Raw genomic sequence first — 14,989 nt, 5'->3', positions numbered from 1 at the left:
ATCACAGGAGGCTGCTGAGAGAAGGACGGCTCATAATAAGGGCTGGAATAGAGTGAATGGAATGGTATCAACCACGTGGAAACCATGTGTTTGATATCATTCCATGCCAGCCATTAGAAGAGTCCATCCTCACCAATGAAATAGCAACCAGCCTCCTGTGGTATCCATAGGGAGGGATGCCCCAAAAGAGCTTCTTAATTCAAAGCTGGTTTTAGTAGCTCAGCCAAACGGCTCTAAAGGACTCCACACAAATCCAATTCTTAACATAATGGGATTGGGAAACGAAGCACTTGGAGAGAGAAACAGGAAGGGTAGAGCAAAAGATGAATACGAGTGGTGGTGGTCAAGCAAAATACATCTGCAACAGAAAAAGCCAAATGAATGAAGATAGTGAGTCAACGTCACACAGGCTATACTCATGCACTGAACAAGTACAGGGATAGTTTCTTCAGCCCCTTGTAGCGACATCTACTCTCACCCAACAGGGGACAAGCAAACAAATAGCCATGGAAGTAAATAGAATAAAACCTTTCCTTCCCTCAGCTAAAAAAAAAAAAAAAGCACTCAGGACCGAGGCTCTTTATTCCCCAATTGTGCCTGAGGTTTAGTTTTTTTTTCATTTATTCTGCCTTTTAAAATATTCAGTAGAAGGAGGGGGGGGGGGGGGACTCTGAATAAAGAGGACAACTGCCGTAAGAGGAGAGGTGACAGTAGCGAGTGAAAAGAGGCAGCACGCGATGGATAGAGTATGGAGGAAGAGAGAAAGTCAAGTGAGGATCAAAAAGTGGGTTATATAGACGGGTGTAAGTCTACACTGCGTTCCAACAATCCACTAGCTTCTCGTTGTTGACCCTTTCTCCTCTGTTAGCGAGTAGACGTCTTGCTATGTTACTGTGCAACAGAAAACAGCAGGGAGACAGCCACTTTCACAGATTTCAGTCTTCATTGAAAAAGAAAAAAACATAAGTCAAGGACATTACATCATCATCATACAACTGGTTAGTTCCAATGAGAATATCCAGTACAGATGTACTGTTGATGAATATCCAAGAGGTTAATCATTGACAAGGTCAAGTCTGAAGTTAATACTGTACAGTCCATGATCCTTATCCTCTTCAAATTAAAACATTGAGAGTACATGGATTATATTTCATTTGTATAGTTTACAACTTAACATTGTTCAGTAGGTGTGTTTTCCATGCTTACCCCTCCTACTTCGATTCTCTTTCACCATCTCTTGCAAATTTTTAATACACTTGAAAGCTCCAAACATTTATTTACTTCAAAATGTGGTTTCGGGCTGCTTTCTATTTCCACCAAATGGTAGGCTTATGGTATAATAAGCATAGACAAAATGTCTGAATTAAATACATACATTTATAAATAAATATAAAGCAGGTCACCATCCTACTTTCTTCTCCCCAAGTATTTGTTTTTCAGCAATTCGTTTTTTCCCAAAACTGTACAAAAAAATTGCCATTCATACGCTTCAGCTCTACTTTCACCATATTTTCTTATTCAGACATCTATTGTACCATATCTGTAAAGTGTGGTTTTAACAGTTTCTAAAAATGATGCTCTATAAAAAGTGTTGCACAATTTCCAGTTAATAAACAAGGCATTCCAGCTAAAAGCTGTATTTTGTGCATATTTGTGGTGTGCAATAATACAAATACTGTGTTGTCTAATATGTTTCATAAATAGAAACAGGGTCTTGTGTATGCATGGCTGGATGTGCTCTATAGAAGGGCAATTCCATGGTAACAGCGATGCTAGTACAGAGGTTTCACTTTAAATGCATGTCAAACAAAAAACTATGTTTGCAAAGTTAAACCATACAACTATGTACAAGGACTACTTTTACATTTTTTACATAAATACATTGAATAACAGTGCTGATACAAAGTTTGGTAAAAGAATGACGGCACAAAAAGCACAAACCATCATTCTGTTACAAAACTTTGCATCTGCACTGTTCTTCAATTAAATGTGCTGTAAAATTTTCTGTGGAAATTGTTCAAAGTAGATCTGTGCATATAACTGTATGGTTTGTTTAACTATTGGTTTATTGGTTTTTCCTTGACATATATTTTAAAGTGAAAAATCTTGAGTCTCAATCATTCTGTTACAGTGTTATTGCCCAGAACTGACGCTTGTCGCATGAGTCTTTCTGTGCTCTATCAGACATGTAAGATCTTCAGGTCCATTTGGCATCTCTCACATGTGAAGTAACAGCAACCTAAGTGCAGAAGTGTGCTTTGCAATAGTGAGCAAGCTTGCTATGACGTGTACCCCAAGAAAACATTACTATACAATGAAGTGTACATCTAGAATAGGTCATGATAAGAATCTCATGCATACAATGTTCCCAATAACATATGTGCATAAAACAAGTGCTAGAACACAACAACGTCTGTTTGTATGTGCATCACTCACTTGTCAATTAGAAACCTCTGAGGCAGAGGAAAACGTAATGCCGGTTTTGTGCAGGAATGGAAAGAAACAGCCAACACTACAATATCTGAGGTACAATGCAATGTGCACACTCATAGAAAGTCTGTCATATCAGGAATAATGATACATGGTGGTAGATAAGTTACTAAGGGACTATAGGTTGGCAATGTTTTTGGAGATTATAGTCCTCTAAAATCTACTCTTTTGCATGCATTTAATATCTCCCATATCTATGTCTAAGTCCCACCATTGGTCCTTAATCCACAGTGGGGTTAAAGAGTCCCAGTAGCAATCTCCCATTTTTGTCAGGTGAGGTGTGTCAATATCCCTTGCTTAAAACAGAAACTAAAATGTTCTTGCCCCACCTAAATCTCTGTGCGCTTTAAGTTTTGAAGAAACAATTGTTCATTGTGTTTTTAGCTTGTGTTTAGCTTCTTAAAAGACAAATGGAAGAATTTTGAGTTCCTCTGAGTTTGAGTGAATAAAACAAAAGTTATACCTCAAATCGAAATCTGAAATAGTTGCTTTCATGTGCCAAAAACCCCACAGGACACCAAGTTGTCAAAAGTATTTCTCTTATGTCCAGCATGTTCCTGGTCAAGTCCTTGACTTCATCATCTTTACAGTGATGATGTCACACTGAGCGCTCACAATTTAGAGGGTATCTGTTCACGAGTCCAGTTCCAGAGAGCTGTTCCGGAGAATTTGGTATTTCTGACCAGTCAGTTCACATCTCTTCTCCTCCATGCATTAAAACGGTAGTGAGATCACAGTATTCCAAGTGTGCGGAGGTTCTGAAACGACATGAAACTCTCACGTCAAATGGGCCTCCCTTGGTCTGGTAATAGAGATAGAGGGGGTCTCTCCTCCCTCTCTGTCTTATGAGGATGTTATTAGCCAGGTGTCTGATGTCCATCTTAGGTATGATCCAAATGTCCCAGCAGTCTTTAGCAGTCTTTTGAATGGACAGAGGAAGAGAGAGAAGGCAGCCCATCATGAAAATCTCTGGCGTTCCAAGCAGGAGTTCTTCTCTTACACCACTGAGGGGAAATGATAAGATAAAAAAAATAAGATCGCCATATCAACCCATTTTGTAAAAAGGACAATGTGGTATGGAGACTCAGAAGTCATGCTCAAAGTCACTACAGTCTACTCTATGCACTAAGGTTTGGAGACAATTCCATGACAATTGTCTGATCGCTGTTTTAAATGAGATGAGTTTCCAACCATTGTGTGTATAACCTCTGATCTGGACTACAATAAAAACACACTATCCCACCAAACAGAGATGGTCTGTAGTCTCGGCCACCTAAAAACAACAAAACACAATCCCAATGGTACCTTGTGAATAAGGGATGTGAGGACAAAGTACAAACAGAACATGTCATTCAATTATATCAGAAAAGTATATTATATTCTAAAATTGTGTTTCAGAAGAAGTCAAATTTCTACATGATATAGGAAACTTACATGAGGGGGCAGAAGTTAAGGAAATATTGGTCCTAGGTTTGCATAACCATCAGATAGACCCATAGCATGCCACTGCAGGGTAAGAGAGGACACTGAGAAGACCTGAGTCTTTCAAGCATCTAACTACAGTACAGTATATCTATGGAGGAAGGTGGTTTATAATTTGATTGACATTGCGGTCTGGGTGTGATGATAATGTTGTTAGTGTGTACTTCCCCCAAAACACGAGTCAAGAACATTCAAAGTTCGTACAGCATGAGAGAGTACAGTAGTAAGCATAGCCTTAATAGCATAGTCTATAGAGAACTCTGTTCTAATATGGGCATAACATTTTTTTCTCAGTATAGCGTTCTCATAACCCTGTGTGAGAGCTAGAGTAGAGACCTCAAGTTAGAGAGTTCTATGTCTATGGATGTAAAGGACAGGAAACATCAATTAGCTACAGCAGTGTCAGTAACACCTCAATGGTTCCCATACACAGCGTGAGCCTTTAATACTGTCATGATCAAACCAGATGGGTCCTATATGCACAGAGAAAGGTTCAGTATGCTTCAGCAGATTGGACACAGTAGGCCATTAAACCGACCTCTAAGGCTCATAGCCATCTACCCTCTCCAGTTGGTTACAAAAATACCCCATACCGATTACCATAATTACAACCCCTGTAGTTTCACATTTCAAACATGATGACAGTTGGGAATGTGAAACACACAAAAGACAAAACTAGGCAAAAGTACAAAATGAAAAGTAAATTGAAGTCTGTACCACTTTCAGAGTGACAGCAGGACCCTCGGCCCTTCAGCATACTGCCTTGTTTCTCTGGGGCACAGTGGAGTCTGTGCCTCCGCCCCAAACCGTCCCGCCTCCACCAGCAACTGGGAGAGAGGAGACAAACTCTTCATGACAAATGATTTCAGGTCAACACACCAAATGACTTTCTAAAGACCAGTGGAGGGTTTTTAATCTTACTTCATGGACAAACTCATCATGGTAGCATGTGCAGTATGTTTGGTTAATCACAGTGTAATTACGCAGATGTCTACACAAAGTATGTAGGCTCAGTGAATGGGCAGTGTCAGAGGGAGATTGCTGTTCTCTTGTGGACAGCACATTGAGTAGAATCACAGTGTGGTTGGTTAAGCACAATGTGATTGGTTAATCAACCACGTAGTTGTCTTTATGATATGCCATTTCAGTAAATGGGATAAGTCATGGAGAGATTTTCCTATTAAGCAGACATCATGTACTTACTGTAAAAGGGTGCAGAGCAGCATCGTCAAGACGCAACCAATCACACACAGAACTAGCACCGTGGCAACTGTCTGTTGCCTGTGATTGGTGGCCACGACAGCTAGCAGGTCGGCGTGCTCACATCGCATCCCTACGAAGCCTTGGTGACACCTGTCAAACATGAAGTGGAGAAAGGACATACAACTTCATACAGCAGCATGGACTTGATCCTTCAAGGCTGTTTGACAAACTCACTGACTCCATTTGCAATGGAGAGACCACAGCATTAAATATTACATCTATAAATATATTGTATCTCTATGGAAGAGACTAATAGAGGTAGAGATGAATGAAGTAGAACAGGTAAGTAGAACTATTAATCCTACGTTTCAGAAAGAATAGTTCAGTCTGCAAAACTATTCTGCATCATATTGCTACCCATACAATACCCTTCGTATTATGAACATGCCATAAAGTGTCTCAAGAGGTCGCTACTAAAGAGCATTTTAGTAAAGGGTTTAGGTCAAAGAGCCTAACCCTGGACAGAATTCCCTTTTCTGCTCATCTCACCCAGTGAGAAGTGAACTGTCGCGCTCCAATTCCATAGGCCAGTGTAATTCGTATCATGATCAGACCAGCTCTACGAACTGCAGCGAATCAGTGTACAAACATAGCACTGACAGAACAGATCCTAAACACACTTTGGATGCATTTGTATTTATTATGGATCCCCATTAACTCTTCCTGGGGTCCAGCAAAATTAAGGCAGTTTAACAATTTTAAAAAACATGACAATACATTCATTACAGAATTCACAACACACTAAGTGTGTGCCCTGAGGTCTATACTCCACTATCTACAACACAAAATGTGTACGTGTGTGTATAGTGCGTATGTTATCGTGTGTGTATATATATATGCATGTGTCTGTGCCTATTGCTTCACAGTCCCTGCTGTTCCATAAGGTGTATTTAAAAAAAATTACAAATATTAAAATCTTATTCTACTGCTTGCATCAGTTACCTAATGTGGAATAGAGTTCCATATAGTCATGGCTCTATGTAGTACTATGTGCCTCCCAGTCTGTTCTGGACTTGGGGACTGTGAAGAGACCTCTGGTGGTATGTCTTGTGGGGTATGCATGGGTGTCTGAGCTGTGTGCTAGTCGTTTAAAACAGACAGCTCGGTGCTTTCAACATGTCAGTACCTCTCATAAATACAAGTAGTGATGAAGTCGATCTCTCCTCTACTTTGAGCCAGGAGAGATTGACATGCATATTATTCATGTTCTGAGCCAATTGCAATTTTCCTGAGTCCCTCTGTGGCACCTGACCACACGACTGAACAGTAGTCCAGGAGTGACAAAACTAGGGCCTGTAGGACCTGCCTTGTTGATTGTGCTGTTAAGAAGGTAGAGCAACACTTTATTATGGACAGACTTATCCCCGTCTTAGCTACTGTTGTATCAATACGTTTTGACCATGACCATTACAATCTAGGGTTACTCCAAGCAGTTTAGTCACAACTTGCTCAATTTCCACATTATTTATTACAAGATTTAGTAGAGTTTAGTGAATGATTTGTCACAAATACAATGCTTTTAGTTTTTTTGTAATATTTAGGAATAACTTATTCCTTTCCACCCATTCTGAAACTAACTGCAGCTCTTTGTTAAGTGTTGCAGTCATTTCAGTTGCTGTAGTAGCTGATGTGTATAGTGTTGAGTCATCTGCTTACATAGACACACTGGCTTTACTCATACGCCGCATACATAGACACACTGTTGTTAGTAAAGATTGGCCTAGACAGCTTCCCTGGGGAATTCCTGATTCTACCTGGATTATGTTGGAGAGGCTTCCACGCCCTCTGTGTTCTGTTAGACAGATAACTCTTTATACACAATATAGCAGGGGATGTAAAGACAATAACACATACGTTTGTCCAGCAGCAGACTATGATCGATAATGTCAAAAGCCACACTGAAATCTGAACAAAACAGCCCCCCAATCTTTTTATCATCAATTTCACTCACCAATCATCAGTCATTTGTAAGTTCTGTGCTTGTTGAATGTCCTTCCCTATAAGCGTGCTGAAAGTCTGTTGTCAATTTGTTTACTGTGAAATAGCCTTGTATCGGGTCAAACACCATTTTCTCCAAAACTTTACTAAGGGTTGGTAACAGGCTGATTGGTCAGCTATTTGAGCCAGTAAAGGGGGCTTTACTATTCTTAGGTAGCAGAATGACTTTAGCTTTCCTCCAGGCCTGAGGGCACACACTTTCTAGTAGGCTTAAATTGAAGATATGGCAAATAGGAGTGGCAATATCGTCCACTATTATCCTCAGTAATTTTCCATCCAAGTTGTCAGACCCCGGTGGCTTGTCATCATTGATAGATAATACACACCACCACCACAGCACCCCCCCCCCTTCCACATTCACTTTACAGAATTCAAAATTACAATTCTTGTCTTTCATAATTTGGTCAGTTATACTTGGATGTGTAGTGTCAGCGTTTGTTGCTGGCATGTCATGCCTAAGTTTGCTTATCTTGCCAATGAAAAAAACATTAAAGTAGTTGGCAATATCAGTGGGTTTTGTAATGAATGAGCCATCTGATTCAATGAATGGAGGAGCTGAGTTTGTGTTTTTTCACAATATTTCATTTAAGGTGCTCCAAAGCTTTATACTATCATTCATCTTTGTTTCATAGTGTAGTTTCTTCTTATTTTTATTCAGTTTAGCCACATGATTTCTCAATTTGCAGTACATTTGCCAATTGGTTGTGCAGCCAGACTTAAATTGCCATTCCCTTTGCCTCATCCCTCTCAACCATACAATTTTTCAATTACTCATCAATCCACAGGGATTTAACAGTTTTTACAGTCATTTTCTAATGGGTGCATGATTATTAGTAACTGGGATAAGCAATTGGATGTCACAGACAGACCTAAAACTGGGTGGCTTACCCAACAAACTCTCCATAAATCCTACTAACTGGTGACCACTCAAAATAAAATAATTAAGACATATGCTAACTTTTTACAGCTTACTTGTGACAGGTCACCAGCAAGGACAGGTCACAAGTTCATTATCGAAGAACAATTTCCCATACAGACAGAGTAACACAATGATTCACCTGATTTTGAAATAATGACCACAATGCCTTACTGTAGGACGTAGCCTTATTTCAACTATGTGGGTGCGTGTATCAGCGAGAGAGAAAGAGAAGTTGAACTTACACACATGCAGGCGTCTCCTCCAGAATCAAGAAACGACAGGTGCCATGGAAACAGAAGTGGCTGTGGGAGTCAGGACAGTCATCGAAGTGGGATCGAACAGCTGCTGCAACAAACTCTGACAGAGAGAAAGAATGACATTTAAGGGTATTTCTAAAACAGCCACAGGGTCTGTACTGAAAGTCCAAACCATTGTTCAACTGGATTGCAGTCAGATTGTGCATACTCAATGATTTACAAATCACCTTGTATTCCAAATAACTACTCAATATGTGATGAAGATCAGAAATTCTGCACTTCGCTTTGCTCAAACTGATCCCCTCCAACATGCTGTTTCTCTCTTTGTAGGATTATACTGTAAAAGAGCCCAATAACCTGGCCATACGCCTTACCAAAACTCCATAGGTCAGTCAGTGTCATAGATCTAAAATAACTTAACTCTTGGAAAACAATGTCAAAATCTACTCCCACGCCTCCATCCCATGCCTCCAGTTGTGGAAGTTCCTGAGGCAGAGGAGACTTATTCTAAGCCTTTTGTTACATCTCTGAGTGACTGGGGTTTTGTCTTATATCAGGGACAGGGCCCTCCAAGGGACAAGTCTAACCCCATGTCAAATCCCACAGCAAACAAAACATCTGTCCATCATCAAACCCATTAGAGGTCTGGAGAATGCACATCCCTGAAGCCAGGAAGTAAAACTCTCACCCTTTTCACTCCGTGGTTGTGTCTGAAAAGATTACTAGCCATCATGTCCTTGCTTCCTCCTTATGGAGTGGATCAAAAGGTCCCTCCTTCCGAGCTCTACTCTATTGAGCTTTGAGAGGAATTCAGGAAACAAGGACAGAGGAGACAAGGATTTGACAGCTAGTAAGCTTTTCAGACACAGCCTCTCTCCTCTTCCCTTTACATCCAATCAAACTTGATTTATTATGGCTAGAATAACAGAATTAATCTTCTGAAATAAATGAACATTGGGATGAACTGAAGGGGTCAGAACTCAGGAAGAACACGGTAACCACATTTTTAAGTCTGGACGAATTTCTTACTCATCAACTATACAGTCAGGGTTCCAAATTCCAACCTGACTGGCCCAAACAAAAGTCTGAGTATCTTTTCTCGGGCAGCCAAAACAGATGTCACAATGTGGCATTCAGAGAGGGAGGAAGAGAGGGAGTGAGTGAGAAAGAGAGAGAGGATGAACAGACAGATAGACTGCTGCAGTACAGCCGACCATAACACGCTCCATTCCATTAGTAAATGGCTGGTTGGATTCCAGCCTACATGCATTGTTCTTTCTCCCCTCTCTCTTTCAGAGTCTGTATAAAGCTCTCTGTTCTTCCCCGAGGCATCTGCCCCAGCTACCCCTCAGCCCCTCTCTAGCAGAGTCCCAAATTGTACCCTATTCACTATAGTGCACTATTTTTGACCAGGGACCATAGGGCTCTGGTCAAACATGGAACCCTATTCCCTACATAGTGCACTATTTGGGATACAGATCCATCTCTCTCTTCATGTGATTTTGGCAGTCAGTCGAGGATAACATTTAGGAGGAATGGAAATTAGTCATTAGGGCATTTCTGGATTTTACATGGTGCCTCGCAGATAATGACGGAAATATGATAGTTGGTAACCTGGGATTTAGGCTACTTGATTATTTTTTTGCTACATTCTATCCAGGCTGAGATTTTTTATTTTTTTGCTACATTCTATCCAGGCTGAGAAACTAGATTTATGAAAAAAATAAGCCAATTAATTAATGTATAGCTTAGTATGTGTCCACTTTTGAAATACATTCTCTGTTGCCATCTGACTTCACTAGAAAAGCCTTGAATTAACATTGGCACCAGTCAATGAGTCTGAAGAGGTGAACAATTATCTGGAGCACCCTGTAGAGAGGTTTTATAAAGGCATTTATAAAATGTGTGTCACCTGCACACACAGAAACACACACAGAGACAAAACACACACACAAATACATACTTTTCACTGGAATGGTGGTTGTAGTGGTGATACTGGTGGTGGTAGTAGAAGAGGTAGTAACATTTACAGTGGTAGTTACAGGAGGTGTGGTGGTCATTGTAGAATTAGTAGCAATAGTGGAATTATCCTGGCCTATTCCATATGTAAAGAGGGAACCTATTGGAAGAAACAGATTATGAAATGATAAAGTACACACATCAGTAATAATGTCAAGAATGATCAGCAAAAGAAACAATAAACAAAATTCCAGTTGGCCTTAGTATTTGACAATCAGAGAAACAGGCCGTCTCCAGATGACTTGTTGCTCTTAAAGTAGAACTAATCTCCCACTTGGAACACAAAACAAGGTGACATTAATTAGATCCCCACTTATCATCCTGAGTACTATTCACTGAGGTGAAACTGACTGAAATGGGCTGCGCAGCCACATCAGATCTTTTCACATCATCACTTTTTCAGAGCTTATCCGATTGGTCAAAAGACCAATTAGTGAAACAAATATCAGAATTGGGCTGCCTGTGTAAACGTAGCCATGGTACTACCTAAGTACACTGATTTTTGTTTTCTGTTTCCAAACCACTACAGTACATGTTCACATATCAAACCTACTTGACTTAAACCACTTTGCCCCATTGGGAGGATAGGATTTCCACAATTGCTTTCCACCTCCCTCTTCTGTTCGATGGCTTGGCTCTTGCCAGGAGATCTTAACATATCATTGCACTGCAATCGTACTATATTATCTTATTTCTAGTAACCACTTCTCTTTTTTATATTGCACTGGGCTCATTGTGGATTGCATGCTGAGGCATGTTCTGTACTCATAACTCTCACATTTATCATTATGTTTGAAACTCCTCTTACCAGTTGAGTAGTCCAAGAGTGGCAATAGGATGAACACACTACAATGGGTCTATAATAGGACTAAGCTGGGATAGTCTTAATATTGACAGATTTGGGAGAGAGATCACACAATTAGAATACTGTAAGGCACCTAATGAGACATGATTGTTATTCAGTGATATGGAGAATTTTTTTTAAATTATTGAACCTTTATTTAACTAGGCAAATCTGTTAAGAACAAATTCTTATTTACAATGACGGCCTACCCCAGCCAAACCTTAACGATGCTGGGCAAATTGTGCGCCGCCCTATGGGACTCCCAATCAAATCAAACTTTATTTGTCCCATGCACCAAATACAACAAGTGTAGACTTTACCGTGAAATGCTTACTTACAAGCCCTTAACCAACAGTGCAGTTCAAGAATAAGTTATTTTCAAGCATAAGAGCAACATTATGTACACAATAAGTAAAAAAAAAAATAACAAAATAGCACAATTGGTTGGGAGAATGTAAAACGTCAGCCATGTTCTTCGGCACCATCTTGTTGTCAATCACGGCCGGTTGTGATACAGCCTGGAATCAAACCATGGTCTGTAGTGACGCCTCTAGCAATGAGATGCAGTGCCGTAGACCGTTGCGCCACTCAGACAATGAAAGTGCTGAGTACCAAATTAGCCATCACCATACTGCTCAGATAGATAAGAGATGGTTGCAGTCTGTCATAAGGGTTTCAGGAAGGGCCATTTTCTTGCAAGCTCTTCCCTTTCCGAGATTTCAAATGATGTTTAAAAAATAAAATAAAAACACTGAGCGTCAGTTAAATGGGTGACATCCCTGTGATGTTGCTAAGGACACTGTGAGCGTAACAAGGTACAAAGTCCAGAAATAGAGAGGGCAGATGAATGCTGTGTCAATTCAGGTAATATCCCCAATGGCACCCTATTCCCTACATAGTGCACTACTTTTAACCCAAGCCCTAAGACACCTGGTCAAAATTAGTACACTGTGTAGGGAATAGGGTTATATTTTGGATAGGGTTATATTTTGGACACACACCAGTGTGACTGAACAACCAATAACAGTAGCAGGGTCAAGTATTCCCTCCCTACTAAAAGGATGAGGCCATTAGAAACCTATGAATAGGTCTGAACTGGCAGTTAACGCATGCTACATCAAACACCAACAGTGGCTCATTGGTAGGCCAACCATCTTTTTTTCTCATAGAAAAGGTGAAATGTCACTGACCCTGAGGGATAGCCACAAAAATGGTTAGAATTCACAAATTGGGGCCATATTCAATCAAACCTGGAAACCAAATTCCCAGCGTATGAGTAGGCTAGGTTAGGCTATATAGGCCTGGAGTATCAACTTTGTCCTTTCTGATGCCCACGAAAATATTTGAGAGACAGAGGTTACTGTTGATATTTTGTATTTATAATTGTCGTTTCTCCCTGCTTTTTCAGGGACCCCTAGTTGAGGTTTTATTTGTAATGAATTGTATTTGTAAGGAAAAGGGTCTACAGAAGCAAAGCTAGTTTATTAGGAAATAATAAGGACCTTTTCCCTTATGGTATAGCAAATTCCAATTTACTCAAATCCATTTTTCATTTAACATTTTACACATTAAAATATTTTAAACTGTTTTTTTTCATTGAACTCACCAGTAATGAGAAATATCGCATCCCAGAAAGCCCGATTCATCATGTTGATGGTTGTCTATCAAGGTAATCCTCCGAAATTCGAATGTTCTCTGCTCAATTCCATAAATATTTGTGTAGGCCTACGCACGCATCCGTCAGTCAGGCGAGAGAAATGTATTCGTCTAAAAATAAAAAAATAAACTTTCTGCTTCTCCACTATAGGCTGCTACTGACGTTCTTCAGAAATGTCTCAAACAATGCAAGTGCGTCGCTATTCAGCAACTTCATTATTGTCCAATGCCATGTGCAAACTGAGTTGACGTGCCTGATATATCATCAATAAAGTGTATCAACCAACAAGTCTTCAAATACTTCGTTTCGATTAATATTTATTACATTTAAACGGAGACGTTAAGTCCATGCCCTAAACAATTCCACTCTCCTGTCGAAATAAACCCTTTCACGCACGGCACACGTAATCTTGTCAGTAGCGTACCCTGAGGAGCTCTATCACGGGACACATGTAATTGGAGAGAGAGAGAGCGGCGTGAGATAGTGATACATATTTATGTTGATTTATTTTCCCATTCCTACTCCAACTACTTGCACATTGTTACAACACTGTACATAGCCACAATATAACCTTTGAAATGTCTCTATTCCTTTGAAACTTTTGTGAGTAATGTTTACTGTTAATTGTTTATTTCACTTTAGTTTTTTTTACCTATTTCACTTGCTTTGGCAATGTAAACATATGTTTCCCATGTCAATAAAGCCTTTTGAATTGAATTGAGAAAGAGCAAGTCAGTATTCAATATCATTCTGTCTTTGCTCTCTCTGTCGGGCCCACTTCCAGTTACCTAAAATAGGTTGTTTTTAGGGAATGTTTTAGAGTAAAATTAAATTTATCACAAGAATCTTGTAATGATAACTCAATCTTCAAATGACCGGCTTTCATATTTCAATTTGGTGGTGTCTTTTATATGGGCAGTTATACTGAACAAAAATATAAGTGCAACATGTAAAGTGTTGACCCCATGTTTCATTAGCTGAAATAAAAGATCCCAGAGAGAAAGCGTATTTCTCTCAAATTTTGTGCACAAATTTGTTTACATCCTTGTTAGTGAGCATTTCTCCTTTGCCAAGATAATCCATCCACCTGACAGGTGTGGCATATCAAGAAGCTGATTACATAGCATGATCAATACACAGGTGCACCTTTATAATTAAGCCCTAATCTAAGTTTAAATTTGATTTTGAAACAAGAGTAAATTTGATCCTGGTTCAAAGTGAAAATTTAAACTTAGATTAGATGAAGGGTTAAATGTAACTAGGACTAATTCAATACTAGGTTTAACGTTTATGCAACATGATTAATATATCAACCTTAATTTAAGTGTTCATTCATGTTGGTGCAACCCACCCTGGTATTTTACAACTGTGTTTACTTTGAAGTATTGTATTGAAAACTCATCAAATGCAATTACTCATAAGCCTTCAATGCAGCACCATCTGCTGGCTGGACAGCAACATTTGAAGAGGCTGATCAGTATTAGCCAATAATGTTGGTAGTAGCCTATAATACTGTATGTTATACTTGTTTCTATTAACAGGGCAATTATTTAAATATGATGTTAATGGTGACTTCATGTGCCATTGGATGCACTCGTCAGTATGGCTATAACCTTGCCATAATGAATGCACCCACCATAGTAAAATTCTTCTGAAAGTAAACCGTGTGTGTGTCTATGTGCCCATGTGTGTACATACAGTATACTCACTCTACCTTTCCTCTCAGTTGATTCAGAAGTTTGTGAACAAGATGTTTCGGGAGTGTTAGGATGTTCAGCTGTTCAACAGGTCACCCTGTTCTGGACTTGCATCATGTCCATCTACTCCCTGGGAGGGCTGCCAGAGCTCTTATAGCTGGACCCATGAACATAACCTTTGGAGGGTAATTTGACTTATTTGATTAATACATTTTGGCCTACTTTGGAAGGCAATGTTATTAATGTCAATATCAGCTTTTTACACAAGGATGTCTGATAACCATGGTATGTTGTCCTCACTGAGAAGCTTATTACGTTTTATTTGTACATTGTATTTTTGAATGTTGCCAATTTTATCAATCA

At 39.6% G+C, this 14,989-nt stretch overlaps 1 protein-coding gene across 1 annotated transcript; it reads right to left on the bottom strand.

Moving 5' to 3' along the window:
- Positions 1-914: 914 nt before the first annotated feature.
- Positions 915-13,379, bottom strand: LOC106583550 (protransforming growth factor alpha). Its single transcript, XM_014167861.3, has 6 exons — positions 12,879-13,379; positions 10,373-10,528; positions 8,395-8,509; positions 5,176-5,325; positions 4,690-4,799; positions 915-3,494 (listed from the first exon to the last, which is right to left on the bottom strand). Exons 1-6 carry the CDS (start codon positions 12,919-12,921, stop codon positions 3,487-3,489), a joined length of 582 nt encoding a protein of 193 aa, XP_014023336.1. The 5' UTR covers positions 12,922-13,379; the 3' UTR covers positions 915-3,486.
- Between the last annotated feature and the right edge of the window lie 1,610 nt (positions 13,380-14,989).

This window comes from Salmo salar, chromosome 22 (assembly GCF_965601325.2).
Source record: "Salmo salar chromosome 22, fSalSal1, whole genome shotgun sequence".
NCBI lineage: Eukaryota > Metazoa > Chordata > Actinopteri > Salmoniformes > Salmonidae > Salmo > Salmo salar.
This window is presented reverse-complemented; position numbering and strand designations above follow the sequence as displayed.